This window comes from Chenopodium quinoa, unplaced genomic scaffold, assembly GCF_001683475.1.
Source record: "Chenopodium quinoa cultivar QQ74 unplaced genomic scaffold, ASM168347v1, whole genome shotgun sequence".
Taxonomy (NCBI): domain Eukaryota; kingdom Viridiplantae; phylum Streptophyta; class Magnoliopsida; order Caryophyllales; family Amaranthaceae; genus Chenopodium; species Chenopodium quinoa.
Window position 1 is genome coordinate 3,655,848 of NW_018742205.1, and position 13,693 is coordinate 3,669,540.

Sequence of the window (13,693 nt, forward strand, 5' to 3'; positions counted from 1 at the left end):
TGGTGTGAGAAGTGACTAGGGACAGGAGCAGGGAGTTATGCGGCTGGTTTTGTGCGTGAGGGAAGGTGGAGATGCGGACTGAGTTGGGCTGCTGCTTGATGGTGAAAAGGTGCAGCCCTAAAACAAAGAAACTAAGCTAAAACATACTAAAATTATCAAATAAAATAGAAACTTTATTAAAGAGAAAACAAGAGAATAAAAGGGAAAATTAAGTGAAAATAAACACGAAAAAAACTCTAAAACTACTCCCTAAGAGTGACATAAATGACACTCATCAAACAGCTATCATGCAAGCATTGGAATGACACCGTTTGAAATTTTGTATGGTCGGAAGTGTAGAAGCTAAGCCTAGTTTGCTGGAATGATATAAGTGAGCCTATGGTACTTGGGCCAGAAATGATTGAGGATATGGTGAAGCAAGTTAAGTTAATCCATGAAAAGATTAAAGCAGCCCCAGATCAACTGAAAAGCTATGCTGATTTGAAAAGGAGGAAGGAAGAATATGAAGTGGGAGAGAAAGTATTGTTGAAAATTTCACCCATGAAAGGTGTAATGAGGTTTAGGAAGAAGGGAAAGCTAAGCCTAAAGTACATAGGGCCATATGAGATCATCCAGCAGTGGGAAAAGCGGCTTATAATTTGGATTTTCCCAGTGAGCTGTAAAGGGTTCACAATGTGTTCCATGTGAGTCAAATTCGAAAGTATATTCTTGATGTGACCCATGTGTTGCAACCAGAAACCATTGAGATGGATGAGAATTTAACCTATGAGGAAAGACCAGTAAAGATTCTGGATTCTAAAGTGAGGAGCATAAGGAACAAGGATGTGAGTATTGTGAAAGTGTTGTGGTCGAATCAGAAAACTAAGGAGGCTACATGGGAAACTGAGGCTGATATGAGGAAACGTTACCTAGAGTTGTTTACCTAAGGTTAGTGGTCGAGTTACGGGGGCGTAACTCCTTTTAAGGGGGGTAGAGGGCGATAGAGTTTCACGCGTTTGCTTTTCGAGTCATTTTTGAGTGATTTTGAGTCTTTCTTGAGTTTGGTTGGAGTCTTAAGTCAAGTTAGGATGTGCGTGAACCAAAAATTTAAAATGATTTTCGTTTCTCTTTTGGCTAAGTTTCGGGTCAAAACTTCTTTTAAGGAGGGTAGACTGTAATACCCCGTATTTTGATATGTATTTCCTAAATTAATTAATTAATTATTATTTCCTAAAAAGGGTATTTTAGTAATTTAAATTACTATTTGAATTTTGGCGCCAAAAGTATTTTGAAACCTAATTATTATTTTTAGATTTTGGATAAGATTTATTATCCATTAAATTTATTTTAGAAAACGGATTATTTATATATTTCGGATATTTTAATTAAAGCAAAAACTATATTTTATTATTTAATTAATAAGGTCCAAAAATTCCTAATTATGGACTAAGATTTTCGGATTTTCCTAGTGTGGAAAATTTGATTTTCTAGGTTAATTTATTTAGTGAATAATTGGTATTATATTAATTAATTATTTTATATAATAAATATTAGGAAAAATTGCTTTAAATAATACGACCTTTAGCCCGTCCGCTAAAAACAAGTCCACCTTTTGATTATCCCAGAATAATACCACCTTTGGGGGGTGTCCGCTTTAAACAGGTTATGTTACCTACAACCCGAGTAAATAAATTCATTTAACAATGTAATTAATCTTAATAACAACTTTAATTATGATTTTATTAACAATTAAATCAAAAAACAAAAAAAAAAAAAACAAAAAAAAAATCAGCCCCTTCCTCCTTCCCCCCGACCTCCTCTTGCCCCTGCCACCCATCACCCCCTCCCTTACCACCGCTCCCCCACCACTCCCTTACTTACCCACCTTTTCACCTTCTCTCCTCCTCCTTACTCCTCCTCCTTATCCATGTCAATGCAGCCAACCCCACCACCCCTTAAACAACCCCCGTCCCCACCACCATTGTAACACTTCGGTCCCACTCAACAAATCGCACAACCAAAATACTCCCCTGCTCCCTCGATTTCCCCACCTTTGCACACTCAAATCAACACCATCAGCAACCCAATTACAGCAAAACAACAGCAACTCAGCACACAACAGCAAAACACTCCCTTGCTCCATACACCCATTCTCTCTACTCCACACCACTTTTCCATTTGGGCAATAATTTTGCTCGTATAAGAGCAAGTGATTTTTTTTACAAACACTTCTGAGTAACAACAATCAGAAAAGAGTAAGCTAACAACAAGACCGTGCTACATAACACAAAACAACCTTATAATCTATAATTACACACACCATGAACATTATGCAACTATAATTGTTTAGGGTAAAAATACCCTATGCCACGTGGCCCAGTAGAATCGTGACACGTGGCAGCCCACCAGAGGCCCAACAGGATCCAATCGGATGCTGACACGTGGCATCAAAACCCTAATCAGGGAACATGTCTCCCCCACTATAAATAGAGCAATCCTCCTCATTTATTGGGTATTCATAAATACATACACAAAACCCGAGCAATATTAATTGCGGAATCTCTCTGAATCAGCGAGAAATACCTATTTACCTTCCGCACATTTACCTATCCGTCAATCATACTAACCTGATCGTTAGAGGCGAAACTCCACCCAACCGGAGTTTCGTGGTTTTGCAGGTACAGAAGTCAGGCGCGCATACTCCGTATTGTAACTCTCCCGAGGGACTAAAAACACCCGAAACATTTGGCGCCGTCTGTGAGGAGAGTACTACTGAGATGGCATCTGATGATGTACCGAATGCAGAGGGCAGCCGGCCTTCGGCTGACCCTGAGGTCCATACGGACCATGAGGGTGGCATTGGGGACGACTACGACGTCGAAACCTACATGGCCCCAGACGGGTCATTCCGTTCTAGGCGCACCCGTTCCAAGGAAACAAGGGAACGGGGTCACGACAAAGTTGGTCCCAGCAACCCAGGCGGCAAGCCTGTGGGACAACCCCAGGCGGCGGAGGGTGCTGCCCCCGTCACCAGAGACGAACTCATGAACCTCATGACTAGTCTTAAGGGGGAAATCAAGGATATAATCAAGAAGTCAGCTGGCTCCAGCAAGGGTCAGTCGGCAAAGAAGCCTTCTCCCTCCGGGAAGAAGAAAATCAAAGATCGGGTGCCTACTCCGCATCCCAAACCTAAGGGGACGGATGGGCCCCTGATCGATCTTTCGAAATTTCGTTTCCCCGAAACGGGGCAACGGAAGGCCATCCGGCATACACAGCCGGATGGGTCAAAGAAGACTTTCTCTAACGCCCGGTTGTTCATCCGGGAGAAGAGAAGTTAGAGCATGTCTCAGTCGGCCTCAACATCGACCTACTCAGACAGTTTCCGAAATGCTTCAATGAAGCATTCGGAGACGCAGCAGGGGAGTCAGTCACGCAGTATATCTGCACGTACTGGCCCTCAAGTGATCCAGCAGCAGGCCCCGTATGTGCCCCAACAGCCATACGTCCCGTATGGATCTCCATTCATGCAGTCGGCACCTTATGGGGGTCAAGCGATCTACCAGGTCCAACCCATGGACTAGCAGCTCCGACTGCTAAACCTTGGGGAACAGCCTTCGGCTTTCTCCCGGGAGATAACCAAGGAGGTGCAACCGACCAAAGTTAAGAATGTGTTGGTTGATGCCTACGACGGTACCACCAACCCAGAAGACCACCTAATGGCATACACCAACCTCATGTACCTACAGGGGTTGGATGACGCCGCCTGGTGTAGATGCTTCCCGGCTACATTGAAGGGGATAGCCCAGCGATGGTTCGGCAACTTGCCGGCTGGGTGCATCAATAACTTTAAGACGCTTGCATACCTGTTTGCGTCTAACTTTTCCATGAATATCCCTGCTAAAAAGACAAGTCTCGACCTAGGGGCTATCCAGCAGGGTGACAAGGAGGGACTTCGATCCTATGTCAGGCGGTTCAATCTGATGAGAATTCAAATTCAGGGGCTGTCTGACGAAGTTGCATATACAGACTTCTTCAAGGGTCTGAAGGATGGGTCAGCTTTCAAATTTGACCTGGTCCGCAAGAGGGTAGCCACCCTCCAAGAGGCGCTGATGGAGGCGGAGGCCTACATACAGGAAACTGAGCTCTACTCTATCAAGCATCCGTCGGAACCCAAGCGGTCCGACAGGAGGGACAGCCGGCCTAACCAGCCGGCCAAAAAAGAAGAAAATAAAAGAAAAGAAGTCTGGGCAGCTGACCGCCCAGGTTAGCCGTCCCAGAAGAAGCAAAGGAAGTTGGAACCGTACGTCCCCAAGTATGAGTTCAACAAAGATTGCTCCTCCATCCTCATGGAGATAAAGGGCCGGTTGACAATCGAAAAACCGGCTGTAATGAAAAGCTCTGTCAAGAACAGAGACAAAAGCAAGTATTGCCAGTTCCATGGGGACGTCGGCCATGACACCAATGGTTGCTATAGCCGCAGGCGGCTATTGGACCGTTTGGCTGATGAAGGGGCCCTAGAGTCCTATCTGCTGAAGTCCAAGGGCAATCCCAAATCAAGTGGGGGACAGCCGTCCAAGAAACCGGCTGCTAGCTCTGAAACGGATGAAGAGCATATCTTCACCATTGCAGGCGGCTTCGCAAGTGGAGGACCTACTATCCGGGGTGCCAAGGATAACATCCGGAAATTATCCAACCCAGAAGATGAGGGCCAGGCGTCGAAAGACACCTTCCCTAAGGTCTTCATCTCTGAGAAAGATAGGGGCATGGTCAGGCGGCCCCACGATGACCCCCTGGTCATCGAATGTAAAGTAGCCAATCAACGAGTTGGCCGGATCTTAATCAATACCGGGAGCTCGTCTGACCTAATCAGTTACCAGTGCTTGGTAGGCGTGTCGCGTACCTATCAAAAATAACCTAACAGACCAATACTAATGTAGACTGGCAAGTAAGGGTCGGATCCCAATAGACTAAGGTTCAAAAATAATTAAATAGACTCGAATTTCTACTAAGAAAGAATCAATTATAATCAATAACTAAGGATCTAAAATTTAGGAAAAATTCGAAAATAAACTAATTAAGATGATTAAATCAAGCAATTAAAAACATCCAAGATCTAGCTTCACCACAACTATTATCGATGCAATTGTAATTCTACCCTTAACATACGATTTCAATTAAACGGGGAAAAGTAAACCCTAATAAATACCAAGGATCTCTCTCGAGTATCAATGGCTTCCCTAACATACAATCAATCCTATTCTCATGGTATCATGCATATTAGAGACATTAAACACATTACTCTCACTTCCCAATTATCAAACCCAACTACTCTCGTGTTGAGAATCAAACCCTAAATTGATTTACTCAAATCCGTTTATACCCAACTCTCGCTGTGATAAAAACAATGGAATAATCGCAATACTATAGTTACGTCTAACCTAGCATTGGCATAATCACAATCAATTTAGCAATTCAATTGTTAAAGTTGTCAAAGAATTTAAAGATTTAATTCATGCATCAACAATAATAGGGCTACACTAGATCTTGAATTAAAGAATCTACTCACACATGATTAAAGAAACAAAAACAATAATAAATAATGAAAACATAATTAAATAACAAAGTATGAGAAATAAATACCAAATCTTGAATAAAATTGAAAGTAGAAAGCTTGAATCTTGAATCTTGAATTACAAAACTTAGAAAAATAGATGGAGAACTAGTTCTTAATGAGAGAATAAAAATAATATAAGGCTTAATGAATAATCAAGAAAAATAAGGCTAAAAAGTATTTATATGAGCCTAAAAAGATAAGAAAAACGGCTAAGCCTTGGCGCACAAGAATCCCAAGAGGCACGGACGTGCCTAGTGTGAGGCACGGACGTGCCTCACTAAAAATAAAAACGCTGCTGAGTCTGTCTTCCAGGCACGGACGTGCTTGATGCTGGGCACGGACGTGCCTGCTTCTTTACCTAGGCACGAACGTGCCTCTTCTGCTAGGCACAGACGTGCATAGGGTCTTCCTTTGGCGCAGCTTCTGGCACAGAGGCACGGACGTGCCTAATGGGGAGGCACGGCCGTGCCTACCTCTAAACTCCACGGGCTTTGACTTACTTCGTGGATCTATAATTCATCCAAATTAGCTCCATTATTCCTGAAAATCATCAAAAACAACAAAACTACCCATAAAAGCATCGGATTATCCAAAGTAGAGCAAAAATACGCCAAAACGGACTCAAATACTCAACTAAACTAACAAAACTAACTAAAAACCAACCAAATAATATACACAAAACACGACTTATCAGTGCTTGATAAAAATCAAGTACAAGCCTAGCAGCATGAACAAGGCTCCTCATCCCCTAGTTGGCTTTGGGGGAGGGGTAGTGCATCCGGTGGGAAGGATTGACCTACCCATCCGGCTAGGAGGCAAAGGGGAAGGGCGGCACATGGTTGTCAAGTTCTTGGTGGTCGAGGAATTGACCGCCTACAACCTTATTTTGGGCCGCCCCACCCTCAACGAGTCCAAGGCTGTCATCATCCCATCTCTTATGATGATCAAGTTTCAGAGGGATGATGGATCAGTTGGTACCCTAAGCGGGGATCAGAAGACGGCTAGGGAGTGTTACCTCTCAGACGTCAGGCCGACTGTTACCTCAGCCGGTTATCACGAGGAACCTGCTGACCTCGAAGAAATGCCTACCCCCAAGGCAGCCGGCAAAAAGCGAAAGGCGGACCATTTGGCCCCCGCCAGAAAAACAAAATAGCAATCACTAGCCAAGGAACGGCCGGATGACTCCCGACCCCAGCCGGCTGGTGAGAGCATTGATGTCGTCCTTGACGACAGCCGCCCTGACAGAACGGTCAAAGTTGGGACGGTTGCTCTTGAAAAGTTGGGGGCAGACTTGCTCCAACTTCTAAAAGAATTCAAAGACATCTTTGCCTTTGAAGTGGAAGAGATGCCAGGCGTCAGCCCGGATCTAGCTGTCCACAAGTTAGCTGTGGATCCCAAAATAAAGCCGGTTAGGCAAAACAAGAGGGATCATGGTGAGGAAAGGTCTCAGGCAGCAGCCGCCGAGGTCAAAAAGCTTCTGGATGCCTGGTTCATTCGGCAATGCTACTACCCGGATTGGATAGCAAATGTTGTCCTTGTCAAGAAGCCGAATGGTACCTGGTGTATTTCATCAGCCATATACTCAGGAATGCCGAGCTTCGGTACCCAATGATCGAAAAATTTGGGCTGACTCTTTACAAAGCTGTCAAGCGGTTGAAGCCCTACTTCTTGGCTCACCCGGTAACTGTCTATACTGATCAGCCACTCAAGCGTCCAATGACTACCATAGAGTCATCCAATAGAATAATCAAGTGGGCTGTTGAAATGCAAAGCCTGGAAATAAATTTTGAACCTAGGCGGGCAGTGAAAGGTTAGGCGTTTGCCGACTTCTTTGTTGAAATGACTAGGCCGGCATAGCCGGAGAATACCGATCAGGTTTGGAAGTTATTCGTAGACGAAAGCTCTACCTCGAACGGCTGTGGTGCAGGCGTAATTTGCAAATCTCCGGAAGGAGATACTTATGAATATGCACTACGGTTCAAGTTTCAAGCTTCAAACAATGAAGCTGAGTATGAAGCCCTGCTAGCCGGAATACGCATGTGTAAGGCGGCAGGGGCAAGAAAAGTTGACGCCTGTTCTGATTCCCAATTGATTGATAGCCAATTCAATGATGACTATGAGGCCACCCATCCGGTAATGATCAAATACCTTCAGGCGGTCAAAGATGAGGCAGGGACACTTGACAAATTCCATCTAAGTCAGGTGCCCCGGTCAGAAAATAATCAGGCGGATGCTCTATCCAAATTGGCCTCATCCGCCACTTGTGACGCGCCTAGGTCAGTCTTCTGGGAGGTCATGGAAAAAAGAAGTGTTGAGCATGACCCCATTGGAATTCTCGACCGACGCTCTACCTGGATGAACCCCATCCGGGATTATTTGGTAGACGACACCTTGCCGGATGCCTCTTTAGAAGCGGCAACACTTAAAAAACGAGCTTTGAGCTTTGAAATGTATAAGGGAGAACTCTTCAGAAAGGGTTACCTCCAGCCGTTACTGAAGTGTGTTACCCCAGAAAGGGGAAAGGAGGTGCTAGAGGATCTGCATGCGGGCTTTTGTGCTTCACATATAGGCGACATGTCTCTAGCAAAGAGGGTCAGGCGGCAAGGTTACTTTTGGCCCACCCTTGAGGCAGACGCATGGAATTGGTAAAGAAATGTGACAAGTGCCATAGATTTGGACGACTCATACACCGTCCGGCAACAGATCTTACGGTTATCTACATCCCGGTTCCATTTGCAAAATGGGGCATGGGCATCCTGGGTCCCTATACGCCTACCACAGGCGGCAGAAGATACATTCTGGTAGCTGTTGACTACTTCATCAAATGGGTTGAGGCAGAGGCGGTAAAAGGCATCAAGACAAAGGATGTCATCTCCTTCATCTGGAGGAACATCATCAGCCGGTTTGGGGTTCCTATGTCTATGGTGTTTGACAACGGTCCTCAATTTGAAATGCCTACCCTCAAAATTGGTTGGGAGATCAGGGGATCTCACATTGTTTTGCGTCTGTTGGCCGGCCCCAAGCAAACGTCCAAGTTGAAGCCTTCAACAAACTCATCTCAGACGGCATAAAAAAGAAGATTGAAAGAGCCAGTGGACTTTGGGCGGATGAGTTACCTCACGTCCTGTGGGCCATTAGAACAACCGAAAAAGGGGCAACCGGTGAAACCCCGTTTCTCATGACATACGACTCTGAAGCCATCTTGCCAATTGAGCTTTATGAGCCAACACTCCGAGTCATGCTCTATGACGAAGAGCCTACTTGGGAGGCCATGCGTCTTGCATTGGATTCTCTCCCGGAGCGCAGGGGCAATGCCGCCTTGCGTCATGAGATATACCGTCTGAGAATGACGAGGGCTTATAACAGAAGAGTACACAAGCGGCCCCTCAAAGTGGGGGACTTTGTACTACGAAAAATGGAGTCAACTGGTAGGGCAAATAAGAAAGGAAAGCTAACCCCAAATTGGGAAGGCCCCTACCGGATTTTTGGAGAAGTTAGAGACGGCACCTACTGCCTGGAAACACTTGACGGCAGGCAGTTAGCCAGAACCTGGAATGTAGACAACTTGAAAAAGTACTACTTCTAGGGAAATTGTAATTATTTTTTGTAAATAGAGTAAATGAACAAAAGGATACTTTATTTCAATTTTTTGTATAAAGTCCCATGTGCAATGCACAACCGGGCACCTTTTAAAGTCCCATGTGCAATGCACAACCGGGCACCTCTTAAGTCCCCTGTGCAATGCACAACCGAACATGCTAAGTACCAAACTTAGCCGTTTAAAGGCATAAAGCCAGCATATCTTAACCGCCTGCTTTAAATTCAAAACAGGCATCCGGCGACGCCCATCCGGGTGAATTCGTTGAAGAGAACATCTCCCTTTCGGGTGGTACATTGTTCTACGCGTCATATACTCAAACGGCTAGGTTGAAGATAACCCATGTACATTTGAATGACCTATCGCAAACAAGATAAATTCGGCTATTGCCCCAAGGCAATACAGACGGTGACTTAAATCTTGCTAAGCAGCCGACTTTGCTCAAAAGCAATACAGCCGGACCCCGCTTCTATCTCGAATTTCACTAAATCATCTAAAAATTGAAATTGGCTATCGCCCCAAGGCCATACAACCGGTATACTTTGTCTTATATTGCAACCAGCTATTGCCCCTAGGTAATTCAGCCGGCCATTGACAAAAGCGTCACAGCTACATTTGTGCCTGGTTATTGCTCAAATGCAATATAGGAGGTAATCCACATATTTGTATATATCCGGATACCATTCAAAGCACATACGTCCGGTTCAGTTCCGCCTGCATGCCACCAAAGCATTGAATTGAGCCGGCGCAGGTAGGAAATTCAACTAACCAGCCCTGTTGCACAACGGTCAAGGACCGCCTAATCGTTTATCCGGATGCTTATGGACAACTGCATGCTTAGAGTTGGTAACTATAAGCAAACAACCATCCAGGGGCAAACAGGGCTCACACATCCGGCATATCGCATGATTTGATGCAAAGCAAAGTGCAAAAAATGAAGAGAATCGAAAATATGCAAAGCAAACCGACACAGTCGGTATATACATATATTAAAATTTTAAAATTCAAATGTTAACCGGACCCCCGTCCGGGAAAGTGATACAGAAAGTCACGGCTCGCAGGCCGGTTAGAAAAAAGAGGAAAGAAAAATAAATCCTAATGTTGTTGTTGCTGAGTTTGCTATTGCTGCTGCTCTGGCTGCTGGTCCTGACCGGCGTTAGGGGCGTCTTGGTTCTGCTCCTCCCCAACGCCGGCCCACTCCTCGAATGGCGCTCGCTGCTTAAGCCCGAGAACTTGAGCATCAAATACTTCTGTTGCGTATTTGTACCTCAAGTCGAAAACGGCGTAGTCGGTCTCCGGGTGGATCATGGACCACGCTATCTTCATGCGTGCTTCGCAGTCACGCTCGTTCTCGTTGACCAGCCGGGTCTGCTCAGCGGCCAGCTGGTCCAGAGCCTCCTTTTTGGACTTAACCAAATCATTTTTGGCTTGTCCAGCTCCCCCTCCAGCCGAATGACCTCGTCCTTCAACCCAGCTTTCTCCTTCTCTGCATCCTTCAGAGCCTGGATGTCAGTTTTGAGCTGGTCGGTTTGGAGCTTTCGGTTAGCAGCCGTCTTGTTGGCAGTGTCAGCAGCAGCCGTCGGCTGCTGGATGAGTTCCTCCTATTTCATCTCCCGGGCTTTAGTGTGGATTTCAAGCATTAGGGAGTTGTATTGACAGACATCAATTAATTCGGCTGCCCGTTTCTGGGCATCCCTTACCTCCTCTTGCTTCTTCCGCAAGGGGGCTTTCAACCCATCCACCCTCAGCATCGCCTGCAAGATCAACCGGTAATGGAGTTAGAAAAATGGAACTAAAAGGCATCAGCTAGCAAATCTTGCACAAAAACACCCCATCCGGTAACTTACCTCAGCCAGCAGTGAGGTAATCCGGTCAAGGTTGACCTGGCTGACACCCGGCACAGCCTCCCTCTCGGACCTAGTCAGGGTCCTTATCATTCTCTTGGCATAGTTTTGCATGTCCGGACAGCGAGAAGTGGTATCTGCATCATGAGACATATCGATTAAGTGTTGGGAATAAACGACTCCTACATTCAGCCGGTTCCCGACCGAGTCTCCCGACTGAGAAGTATGAGATTTGACTCGAACTGGCCCAAGCGGCCAGGGGGGGTCAAAAGCGGAGTCCATACCTTGGTCATCAGGCTGAGGGGTGCCACCACCCCCAGCCGCATTGGAGCCGGAAGCAATAGCCGGCACCCGGCTAGAAGGAGCAGGCTCCCTAGATCCAGTCGGCTTAGAGCTTAGGCCAAGGCTCTGCAGACTTTTGCCTGCGGTTGTGGGCCTCTCAGGAGCCGGTGTTCTGCCGACTGATGATGGTGCAGGGCCGCCTGAGACCTTGCGCCTTTGTGAAGGCGGTTGAGGAATCTCCCCACTCGGTCTCACCATCTGGAGAATGGAACGGGGAATGTTCTGGCTTCCTGTCTGTAAAAAACAATCAACAAGTCAGTATCAGTTATTTGTAAGATATACAGACGGCATACGGGCAGCCGGTACTTACCTCACCGGCCCGGGTGGCAAGTTGGACCCGCTTCTGTTCAAGCTGCTCTTTCCTGATCTCAGCGGCTGACTTGGCCGACGTCATTTCAGGAGAAGTCATTTCTAGTCCTTTTTCTGCAAATAGCAAGAAAATGTTAGCATCATTTAAGCATCATACAAACGGCATAAATTGCCGGTTAAGCATTAGACCTTTGTCCCAGAAAGTGCTGAGACCGCAGGCGGAAAGGAACGCTCGTTTTTGAACCAGTCCGGATGAGGGACCCAGAATAGAGGGACAATGATTTGTGTCCCATCATCTAAAGGCTCGGTGGTTTTCTTAAATAGCCCTGACTCCATTATGGCATCCCAAGCCTCGGCCGGAACCCTTGGAAGGGCGCACTTCTTTCCTAGAAGAGCCGTGCTCTTATTGTAACGGCGCATCCGGTGATTAGCAGTCGTTGAAGGAGAAGAGACATAATAAAACTTGCTCTTCCAGCTCGTCCACTTGGAGGGCTTCTCCAAGGTCATCATATATTCCGGATGCGTGGTGAGAGTGTACCAGGCATTCCTGCCGCCTGGGGCACGGCTCAAGTAGTGCATATGCGCGAACGCCTCCCAGCTAGGCGTCACGTCCTGCATCTCGCAGGCAGCAATATAGCCAATGATGTTCACCCAAGAATTGGGTGTAAGCTGCCAGACCCCCAAGTCATAGCCTCTTAAAATGGCTTTTATGCATCTGTGAAGGGGGATCCGGAGGCCAGCTTTGAATGCCGCCTCATAGCAGCCGAAGTAATTGTCGGCATGTTCCAAGTCATCCTCCCAGATGACTGATGAGGTTGCAGGCGGGACACCCAACTCCCAGCCGTCCCCTACCGGACGCTTTTCCAAAAATGCTGGGAGTGTTGCGTTTAATGTCACAACATCCCGAGCGCTCATGTGCGCCTCCAATGGATTGTTTACTGAAGGCCAGCTGTATGCCTCCTCATTTTCTTGTGGGACATCCGGTGTCATGGTGGACTCTGAAGATCCGACTTCCTGATCGGTTTCTTCACCGCTTGAGCTCCCGGACTCTTCTAAAATCTCATCACTAGGCGTACTTGGAACGCCTTGTTGATCAAAGGGAACGTCTTCAACTAGTGTACCGGCTGAATCATCTGATTTGTACTCGGGGTCAACATCCGTTTTCCTTGTCTGAGCCATTCTGTCTTGCACATGAACAGAGACGGTCGGATTCGCAAAAAAGTAAGGGTGTTCCATGCACCCCCAAACGGCATCCCCAGTCCTAGATTCAGCCATATCCGGTGACCGGTTGACAACTGCCCTAGACTGTGTCGTGTGTGTATTGGGAGAGTCCATTGTTCTCTAACCTATACAACCGGTAAACTCAAGAGGTTACAAAAGGGGCAAGGATGATACCTTGAGTTTATGAAGACGGTTGAAGAAGACTTTAGTGCTGAGATTCCAAGATGTGGCTTTAAGATGCCACAGGCGGAGAAGTCCGTTTGTGTTTTAAACCTGAAGCACAAATACAAACAGTCAGGCATTTTGGAAGAAAATCACCCAAAGATACCCCAGGCGGTATCAAGGAAGTGTGTTCAAAGATACCACAAACGGTATCACAAAGTTTTACCCAGTGATACCCCAGGCGGTATCAAGTACATTTGCTCAAAGATACCCCAAGCGGTATCATAATAGCTTGCCCAAAGATACCCCAGGCGGTATCAAGGAAGCTTGTTCAAAGATACCACAAATGGTATCACAAAGTTTTATTCAAAGATACCCCATGAGGGATCAATGAAGATCATTCAAAAATGCCCCAGACGGGACATCTCCGTCTAAGGTTCCATTGAATGGTTATCAAAAACCAAGGATGCCTCAAGCGTTAATTGTCGAGGGTTGCTTAAAGACCCCCCCCCCCAAGACGGCATGAGAGCCGGCTGAGGGTGTTCGAAGAGCAGGTCATGAGAAATCTATGAAGACCATTTCTTAAACACCCCCCAAGCGGTATAAGCCCGGCTAAGGGTGCGA

The 13,693-nt window shown here is 46.4% G+C and overlaps 1 protein-coding gene across 1 annotated transcript; it reads left to right on the plus strand.

Moving 5' to 3' along the window:
- The first annotated feature begins 378 nt into the window (after positions 1 to 378).
- On the plus strand, positions 379 to 926 carry LOC110732152. Its single transcript, XM_021912067.1, has 2 exons — positions 379 to 547; positions 736 to 926. Exons 1-2 carry the CDS (start codon positions 379 to 381, stop codon positions 924 to 926), a joined length of 360 nt encoding a protein of 119 aa, XP_021767759.1.
- The last annotated feature ends 12,767 nt before the right edge of the window (positions 927 to 13,693 follow it).

What these genes read in the sequence shown, in the direction of transcription:
- LOC110732152 (XM_021912067.1), top strand. Translation starts at nt 379, where the DNA reads ATGGTACTTGGGCCAGAAATGATTGAGGATATGGTGAAGCAAGTTAAG. An exon ending in GAAAATTTCACCCATGAAAG is followed by an intron (nt 548 to 735) that starts GTGTAATGAGGT and finishes TGTTGCAACCAG; the next exon opens with AAACCATTGAGATGGATGAG.